At 42.1% G+C, this 10,000-nt stretch overlaps 2 protein-coding genes across 6 annotated transcripts in view; both read left to right on the top strand.

Moving 5' to 3' along the window:
* Positions 1-10,000, top strand: part of LOC310719501 (beta-1,4-galactosyltransferase 3) — a 389,210-nt gene that overhangs the window by 171,944 nt on the left and 207,266 nt on the right. The window lies entirely within an intron of this gene.
* The window catches only part of kcnj21 (potassium inwardly rectifying channel subfamily J member 21), a 15,650-nt gene that overhangs the window by 719 nt on the left and 4,931 nt on the right, over positions 1-10,000 (top strand). Inside the window, exons 2-4 of one of the 5 annotated variants that reach the window (XM_083529305.1) lie at positions 7,507-7,701; positions 7,980-8,868; positions 9,983-10,000. The exon at positions 9,983-10,000 is cut by the window's right edge and continues 83 nt beyond it. In XM_083529305.1, coding sequence (XP_083385431.1) covers positions 7,615-7,701; positions 7,980-8,868; positions 9,983-9,996 — 990 coding nt within the window. In that variant the 5' untranslated portion in view covers positions 7,507-7,614 and the 3' untranslated portion in view covers positions 9,997-10,000. The remainder of the gene's footprint in view (positions 1-7,506; positions 7,702-7,979; positions 8,869-9,982) is intronic. The other 4 variants (XM_083529304.1, XM_083529303.1, XM_083529302.1 and 1 more) reach the window with 4 other exon arrangements.

Below are 10,000 nucleotides of genomic sequence, written 5' to 3'. Positions count from 1 at the left end.
GCACTTTCATTGTGTTTATCTTTCATTTACACAAATCTACACTGTATAATAATCCATTTATTATTGCTGTAACGAGGAAAACGATAAAGCTTTAATATAAAGCTGCACTACTGCCAGAGCTGCTGTTATACAGGATTAATCACCACCTTCTGACCAATTACAACACAGGATTAACCTGCGCTGTGATGTTAATAAGACTGAGCTCTGAGCTCGGAGAACACAGAGGTTATAGACAGAAACGATCACAGAAACACTTGAGCAGCAGTAGAGTCGCAGGTTGGACTCGTGAAGCTGGTGTTTGCTTCCTGTTGCCTCCAGCTGCTCGACAATTTACAGTTTAACGGTGTGTCCTGACTGTGTTACGACGGCCCTCATGGCCACAGCGTTGGTAATAAAAGCAGAAATGTGCTATCGATTCTTTCCTTGTTCTGGTGGAATCCTGGTGCAAAAATCCAAAATATACATGTCGCAGAAAGACTGCAATAAGTTGCACTTCTAATCAGCCAGTTAGCTAACTCGTATGCTAATCGGTAATTGGCTGATTAGCTAGCAGGATCTTATATTATAATATCATAATCAGAACCATCTTAAAACACAAGATCGTTTAGAAAAAGTTATTTTTATCCATTAGCATAAATTTAAATAAGAGATTAGCATTGTAACTTAGCTCAGGTGTGTAATATTAACCAGTGAGATAACGATAACGCTGTGCTAATGCAGGCTTTTAAATAAACATTACAGCTGCTATAAAATGTGAACTGGATGATCTGAGGAACGTGAAGCAGCACCGCTCAGTACTGCATGCTCTCAACTTCTTCTCTGCGTGGAAACGAGACGTTTGCTTCACGCTAGTGAGAGCGTTAGCTGTGCTTATCTGAATCATTAATGACACGAGCGTGTTTAGCCTCCAGCGGCTTCTAGGCACCTCGACCTCCTCACATCACAGCGTAGTCACGTCAATTACACCAGCATTCCTTCTGCTGCACCTCAGCACGGCTGTGTGGAGGTCACTGAGGAACATCTCACAGCAGATACGTGGAGATAAAAAACCTCATCTGAACATAAATATAGCGACGGTTCAAAATGAACAACATTTGGAATCAAATAAAGTGCAGCCCTGTGGTGATGCTGGACAGCTTTCAGAGCTCCATCTGTCCATTCTGAGAGGTTCTTCTCATTTATCTGAATTTATCCAAAACTGATTATATCAGGGGTAAAAGATCTCATGTGCCCAGATGATGAATAAACACTGGAATTAATATCTGACCTTTTATTAGCATGATTCAGTTCATCTTCATTTACATTTACATTCATTAATTAGAACATACTTTCAGCACAAAATGATTTATTGTTGGAAATCGAAATATTTGATGTATTTTATATTAAATAACATATGACTTTGTCCTTCTGTAGGCTCTCAGAGCCACGTCTGTCCTTCTGCTTCACCATCCTATCATGCTGCTTTTGAATCCTGCATTCTGATTGGTCAGAAGGTGTTGATTAATTTTCTATAACAGCTGTTCTGACAATAGTGCAGGTTTATATGGTTTATACACCACACACACACACACACACACACACACACACACTCTATTCTATGAACATTCTATTAGCAGCGTTCAGGTCAGATCCATCAGGGTATCTCTGGATTTGTTTTGAAGCTCTTAACTGACTGCTTTATATTTGTTGTTGTGTTTATTTGTAATTAAAAATCTACCCTTTGGTTCTATTCTGAGTTTTTTTTTTTTATTGCAAGTCTTGAGGCTCCTCATGAAGCTGTCTGATTAGTAACACCAGCAGCAGCTGAGCGCAGCCTCCATCCTCCATCGCTCCTCTGAATCTCCCTCACCGTTTAGCAAATTAAGAGCACAAATCCAGCCGGAATCCCATAATAGTCAGAAAGAGGGATCACCCCGGGCCGTAATTAACGCCCTGACGGAGGGAGCAGAGACGAGAGCTTCTCACGAGATGCTGAGCTTTTTCTCAGGGGAAAGAGAAACTTCTGAAGGGCTTCAGATAATCATGCCAGATCTCGAGAGGGAGCAACACCGTCTCTAATGACGGCCAATTAGCAGCGCTGTTAGTGTTGAGTTTTTTTTGGTATTCGGAACGCTCTTTTAGACGTGGATGTTTTCCAGCTTCGGAATTCATTCGGGTGAAAATTCAGTTTGGCACGGCTTACTCAGCAGGAATAAATTCACACCATTCACCTTCACTGTTGATTTGTGTAAAGCTGCTTTGAGACAATGTCTGTTGTGAAAAGCGCAATACAAATAAACTTGACTTGACTTGACTTGACTTAAAAATGTGCGTCGTCCAGGCGAGAGATGTGTTTGGTTTCTGGGGTTAGGGTCAGGCTAATAGAGAGGAATATAATGGAGGTTCTATCAGAAAGTTTGATGATTCGCTCTGTTCACAAGTACGTTATTTATCTAAATTTCCACACGGTCACCTTCAAAATAGTGTCTTTACACAGTAACACAGAGCTCCCAGTGTTCTTCTGGAACGTGTTCAGGAAGTCTTCTTTTTGAAGCATGTCGTGCATCTTCTGTTTTTCATGACGGATCTCCACAACGGTGTCAAAACGGTGACTTTTGAGTTTTATCTTCATCTTCTGAAAGAGGGCAAAGTCTGCAAATCTAGTGAGTAGGTGAGTGCAGAAGTGAGATCGTGTGGATCGTTCTCCGATGATCATCATGCACGAGTGTCTGAAAGGTCAAAGGTCCTCCTGATCTCTCATCGTCTTCCAGTGATGTTTTTCTATTTGTGAAGCGCAGCTTAAAACATTTCGAACGACTTGTCCCGGTGTCGCCGTACGTCAAACGTCTCTGTGGCAGATTTGTCCAGTTTCACGCAGAATTTCACGTTTGCTCTTCAAAGTCTCCAAACTTTATGATACCACCTCATACATACAGAAGGGACGTGTGTGGCTACCGGATTAGCGTCAAGTTTTAGATTAATTAAAATTGTTATTTAAAAATGAAGGATACTCAAGAACAAATAAATATCTCCAGCCTTACCCACACACACACACACACACACACACACACACACACACACACACAATGAGGTAAGAGAAGAATGCAACCTGCACACAGTAAAAATAGATGTGTATTTTCAGGGTTTTGGGTTTACTGATGTACACACTGCCTCCAGTTCATCATCACTGAGGAAACACAGCTCACAGGAAGTGTTTGAGGTAATGATGGAAAGATTGCAGCTGTGACCACGATGTGTCCCCAGATATCAACACAAAAATCAACATATTTTCTACAGTTAAAGAGAAAATTTTTTTATCTCAACATGTCCATGGTGTACATGATAAACATTTCAGTGATGCTGACCTTCAACCTTCAACCTGTAACCTCCAGGTGTTCTGTAGGAGTTTAATCACAGTTTCTCTGGAACTTCTTCCTTTATGAAACTGATGATCATGTGACCCTGGAATGATTGACAGCTCCATACCAGTTATGAACTCTGGGATATTAAGTGCCCTGCACTAAAGCTCCGCCTCCTCCCGTGTGTCACGTCACTAACGTTCTGCCCCACTGCTCTCACCTTCACTCCATTTTCTCGTTTGAAAGCCGAGCTGATTGATGGGGACCTGCATGGTTTCTCCGCTGTATCTTGAAGATCCCCTGAAGCAGTGTAACCCATCTCAAACACATCCCTGGCCTGCTTTTACTCCTGATGATCATCTCAGCTCATTCAGTGGAAATGTTTTGTCTCTGTCGTCACCTCCTCAATCGCTCTGTCTCGGATTTTAAATCCAGATGTGCTCATCTTGTGATTTAGAATGAAAGGAGCAGATGTGGTTTTGAGTGTTGTATCTGAGACTGTTCGACGTTTGTCCTCCTCATGTTTGTACAGCGACTCGTCCGTGTGCAGAAGGTAAACAGAGAGTGATTTAATGAGAGGAACTTTTCAGCATCAGGTCACGTTTTATTCGTTACAGTAAATATTCGCCGTGTGGACGCCGTCCTGGAATGTTCATTAAAAGGCTCCACAAACAGAAGGAATAATAATTAGACTGATATAAACGGCCTCCTACGCCGTAACGCCGCCGAGAGAACGCTTTTTTCAGCACTTATCACAACTAATAAACATCATACCTCACTAACGAGACTCCATCATCCCTCACCAACATGAAGAAACACCGCCGAGGGAGAAGACCGGCTGTGTCTCAATTCACACCCTGAGCCTTTAAAGTCATTATATTAGTCATTATTGAACAGCTGTTACACAGTATGTGTGTCCACACTGGGGCCCACCCTCATGCCCACCTCATACCCTGCTCTGAGCCCACCGCCTTAGTCCACCCTGAACTCTCACCCTGATTAGATCCTGAACTCTCACCCTGAGGAGATCCTGAACTTCCACCCTAAGCTCATGCTAAGTCTCATCCTGAGGCCAGATTAAGCATTAATCACCAACCTAAACTCACCCCATGCTCTGCTCTAAGCCCCACCCCTTGTCCTGCACTCTGCCCACCCGACACCCTGAATTTGTAATTAAGCCCCGCCCCGATCCTGGCTGTGTTCCAAATGACAGTGTTAGTTACAAGAATGTGTATTAGAGGGGTATTGCACTCATCTCTGTGTGTGTGTGTGTGTGTGTATGTGTGTGTGTGTGTGTGTGTGTGTGTGTGTGTGTGTGTGAGAGAGAGAGAGAGCAGGATGATTATGTAAATGCAGGTGAAAAGGTAATTATGCAGATGAGAGTGTGGGAGTGTGTGAGAGAGAAAGAGAGAGAGAGAGAGAGAGAGAGAGAGAGAGAGAGAGGGAGAGAGAGAGAGAGAGAGAGAGAGAGAGAGAGAGAGAGAGAGAGGGAGAGAGAGAGAAAGGGAGGGAGAAAAAAAAGAGCGAGAATTGAGATCTTCTAAATGCTCATGAAGCTGTGATCAGGATGAAACCTGCACTGTTCCTTGTGTGTTTATATAAACATATCAAGTGGCCATTTCTCTCTCTCTCTCTCTCTCTCTCTCTCTCTCTCTCTCTCTCTCTCTCTCTCTCTCTCTCTCCCTCCCCCTCTCTCTCTCTCTCTCACTCCTTCCCTCACTCTCTCTCCCTCTCTCTCCCTCTCTCTCTCTATAACTGCACTATCCCACAAAACTGTTGACTGAAAGTCGCCTTCACAGTGTTGGATTTATTTTCTGTTTTTTCCTGAATTTATGTCAGGAAAAGACGGAATCTAAAGAGGACACACACACACACACACACAAACACACACACACACACACACAAACACACACACACACACACACACACACACACACACACACACACACACACACACACACACACACACACACACACACACACATCAGGGAGATTTGAGAGTCCAGTTGGTGACATTTTATGCCTCCTGCATTTAAATTTCCCAAAACTGAAACGTCACATTGGAAGGAAAAGGACACAGATGCTCTCAGTGCTGGAGCAAAACCATTATCTCCTCCCACCATTTTTCCGATCATCTCCTCCCATAATCTCCTCCAATCATCTCCTCCCATCATCTCCTCCCATCATCTCCTCCCACCATCTGCTCCCATCATCTCCTCCAATAATTTCCTCCCACCATCTCCTTCTATCATCTCCTCCTATCATCTCATCCCGCGATCAACACAAAGATCTTTTTAACTCATGACACTGTTACAGATTTCACTTAATCACGTCATCACTCCATTACATCACTTCATCACCACATCACTCCATTACAACATCACTCCATCACATCCTCACTCCATCACATCCTCACTCCATCACATCCACACTCCATCACATCCTCACTCCATCACATCCTCACTCCATCACCTCCTCACTCCATCACATCCACACTCCATCACATCCTCACTCCATCACATCCTCACTCCATCACCTCCTCACTCCATCACCACATCTAAAGTGTAGTAACATCCTCCCTTACACCTTCTCACAAACTCTCTCTCTTTCTTTCTCAGTCTCTCTTTCTGTTCATCTCTTAGTCTGTCTCTCACTGAAGTGTGTGTGTGTGTGTGTGTGTGTGTGTGTGTGTGTGTGTGTGTGTGTGTGTGTGTTTCAGGCCCTGGTGTGTGTTTATTCTTATCCATCTGCTTCTCTCCCACACACATTATTTGTCTTTCTTCTCCTGTGTTTCTCCTATCTATCTATCTGTCTGTCTGTCTGTCTGTCTGTCTGTCTGTCCGTCCGTCCGTCCGTCCGTCCGTCCGTCCGTCCGTCCGTCCGTCCGTCCGTCCGTCCGTCCGTCCGTCCGTCCGTCCGTCCGTCCGTCCGTCCGTCCGTCTGATCAGTAATAAATCTCGCCTTCTGAAGTTATTAGAAATAAAAGATTAATTTCAGTGTGAAGCTCAAAAAGAGTTCATTTGTTTGTTTGTTTATTTGATTTTATTGTTGAATCTGGAAAATGTCCGGCATTGTAATAAATCATTTCATTTCATTGTTCAGTATAAAAGCAAATTGCAAAAATTCAACATCAAACATCAAAGTTCTGAAGAATTGTAAGCTACGCCCCCACATGAGGAACGGACCAATGAACATGGCAGATGGCAGAAAATTAAGAATCTTTTCTTTTAAACTAAAATGTCTTTCAATTATTAAAGTTATTCTCAGTTGCTTTGCAGCGTTTCTCAGATCAGAAATCATTTTCTCAAACTCACTCGTTCATCCTCCACATCATTTACTCACTTGTGCTCATCATAAAAACATTTTCTCGCTGATTTGATCAGATTGTGAATGTTTTTGTGCATTAATGAATACAGACAGAACACAGAATTCTACATTCTGAAAACGGATCAACAAAGAAATAAACAAACACGTGTACAGTAAAAGTGTGAATTCAGTTCGGTCTCCAAAACACTGTTTATATCAAGAAACACTGAAACTGTGCAGCATCATACTGATAACATGAATAAACATTTTCATGATTTTGTTTGTGAACAATGACGAAGAGACTTTTTCATTCTGATGGGAATGAGATTTTCACCGACACAAAGATTTACTTTTAAGAGATAAACTGAGGATTTTGAGAAAAGTTCAGGCTTTTGCAAGAAATCCAGTGTATTGTGCTGTTTGTACACGTTGTTTTGAGAAATGCACTTTACTGAATTACAAATATTAAAGATGATTCGAGAAACGAATCCAAAACAACTGAGAAAAACTGTTAATAGATGTCGAGGTACTGATAGTTATTGATGGAACTATTCGCTATCAGCAAAAGGCCATACTGATATTTTTTCCGGGTTCCAGTCCGCCGTCATTACCAGAGCAAAATTGTACAAAATAATAAACGAATCCTGCATTAGGAGGCAAAATAAATGTATTTAAAATCATAATAAAATCTCCACAATAATGCTGGTGGTCACCCCATTAAAGAGAAGAGAAAAATGATGTGGCCCTCACAGAAAACAGTTTGGGGCCCCTGATGTAAAGTTACTCGAATAAAGAGTTTTTTTGTTCTAACTGTGAGATTGTGATAAATGTATTTTTTTTCTTTTGTTACACACTTTGACAGCACCTTCTGCTGGACCGGAAGACACTGTGAGTGTGTTTGTGTGTGTGTGTGTGTGTGTGTGTGTGTGTGTGTGTGTGTGTGTGTGTGGCTCTGTAAGCCCTGCAGGTCATGAGCAGTATAAGGAGCCCATTTGGACAGGATGTGGAGAAACAGGGCATCAAACTGCCGAAGAAATGGAACGACACCAACAATAAGGTGAGACTCGTCTGGTCCAGAAGGTTCCTCTCATCGTGAAGCTGTTCTGGCTTTGTGCTTCTTTCAGTTTTCTGATATTGAGAATATTTCAGCTTCTAACGCTCAGAAGAAACTGAGCAGAACACCATCTCGGTAATAAACCTCTTTTAAATATTCAGTTCTTTAGAGAAACTGAAGACATGTTTAATTTCAGGATTTAGTGACACTTCAAAGGGTTAAACAGTTGAAAATTAATATTTCGTGACCTTCTGCTTTTACTGTGGATTTTATCACTGCAGATCCCCACAGACCGGACCATGGCAGTGGGAGGGGGCGTGGCTGTGGGAGGAGGGGGCGTGGCTGTAAGTGGAGACTCGTCAGAGTTTCCCCGAAAGCGTAGACAACGTTACGTGGAAAAAGACGGCAAATGCAACGTTCATCACGGTAATGTGCGCGAGACGTATCGCTACCTAACGGACATTTTCACTACGCTGGTGGACCTGAAGTGGCGCTTCAACCTGCTGGTGTTCACGCTGGTCTACACCACCACGTGGATCTTCTTCGGGTTGATCTGGTGGCTCATCGCGTACATCCGTGGTGACCTCGAGCACACCGATGATGGAGAGTGGACACCGTGCGTGGCCAACCTCAACGGCTTTGTCTCGGCATTCCTGTTCTCCATTGAAACAGAGACGACCATCGGCTATGGCTACCGCGTCATCACAGAGAAGTGTCCTGAGGGGATCGTGCTGCTCCTGGTGCAGGCAATCCTGGGCTCCATCGTCAACGCCTTCATGGTGGGCTGCATGTTCGTGAAGATCTCACAGCCCAAGAAACGTGCTGAGACTCTCATGTTTTCGCAGAACGCTGTTATTTCCATGCGCGATAACAAACTGTGCCTGATGTTCCGTGTAGGAGATTTACGCAGCTCGCACATCGTGGAAGCGTCGATCCGAGCCAAGCTGATCCGTTCCAAACAAACAAAGGAAGGAGAGTTCATCCCGCTGAATCAGACCGATATCAACGTGGGGTTCGACACCGGGGATGACCGGCTTTTCCTCGTGTCTCCTCTCATCATCTGTCACGAGTTTAACGAGAGCAGCCCGTTCTGGGACATTTCACAGGAGCAGCTCGCACGGGAACAGTTCGAGATCGTTGTCATTCTCGAGGGAATGGTAGAGGCCACAGGTGAGCTGTGTGTCTGAGCTTTAGCCTAATGCTATACAAAAACGTGTGTGTGTGTGTGTGTGTGTGTGTGTGTGTGTGTGTATGTGTGTGTGTGTGTGTGTGTGTGTGTGTGTGTTTGTGTGTGTTATGCAAATTAAATAATGTTATGAGATTTTTTCGTAACATTAATATTAATATATATATCAGGGCTGTAATTTCATTTTACTGCCACAAATTTTATTAACGCACAATTAACGCAGCACACAATTCAGTATGACCATTTTTATAAAAGAATAAAGTCATTAAATATAAAAGAAATAAAATAAAATAAAAACCTCCAGCACAACACACATTCAATAATGACGTCCTTTCATTACTCAGAGATAAAAAATAATAAACCGAAAATATTCTTTTTTATCACTAAACATTTATTTTATCGATGCGCTGAGTCTCAAATCAGCAACAAAACCCAGCACCCGGCAATTAAATCTGTCCGTGTGGAAACATAGCAAAGGTGTCCTGATGATTAAAACACCATCATTACTTTAAAACATTTACAATAATATTTAGTCTTCATCTCTATACTGAGTTCGGTTTCACGAATAATAAACATACATTTGCATAAAGCATCAATATTCGTCCATTCACATGTGGATTAGAGAATAACATTTTTATTTAAGGTGCATTTAGAACAGATACAAATGTGAAATTAAGTTGTGATTAATCACGAGAACTCGCACTAAACCCCTTTTATAGTCTGTAGTGTTTTTAATGGGAATTGTAATGTTTTAGTAAAAACTGTAGTGATGAAACTTTGTGGGTCTTTACTGGTAATTTTGTTGCCCTTTACTGGTGGACTGTTATGTTTGATACCATTACACATCAGTAGACCCCATTTGGCAGATCACATGAGGGTCTTTACTGGACACCATTAGAGACCATTAGTTATTAAAGATGTTTCTATGTGATTTTTTTTCTTTGGAATTGATGATTAATGATTTAATGATAATGATAATAATAATAATAATAATAATAATAATATGATCATTGTTTTATGATGGTACGGATTGTTTGTTGTGGTATTTGTATTGGAAACCGTTACAATTTCCATAAAAGTTCCTGTTGTTTTTTTCAGCAGGATCTCTGTAATGCA

Source organism: Silurus aristotelis (assembly GCF_946808225.1).
Source record: "Silurus aristotelis genome assembly, chromosome: 25".
Classification (NCBI taxonomy): domain Eukaryota; kingdom Metazoa; phylum Chordata; class Actinopteri; order Siluriformes; family Siluridae; genus Silurus; species Silurus aristotelis.
Note: the sequence above shows the minus strand (reverse complement) of the source record. Positions and strands in the feature narration are given on the sequence as shown.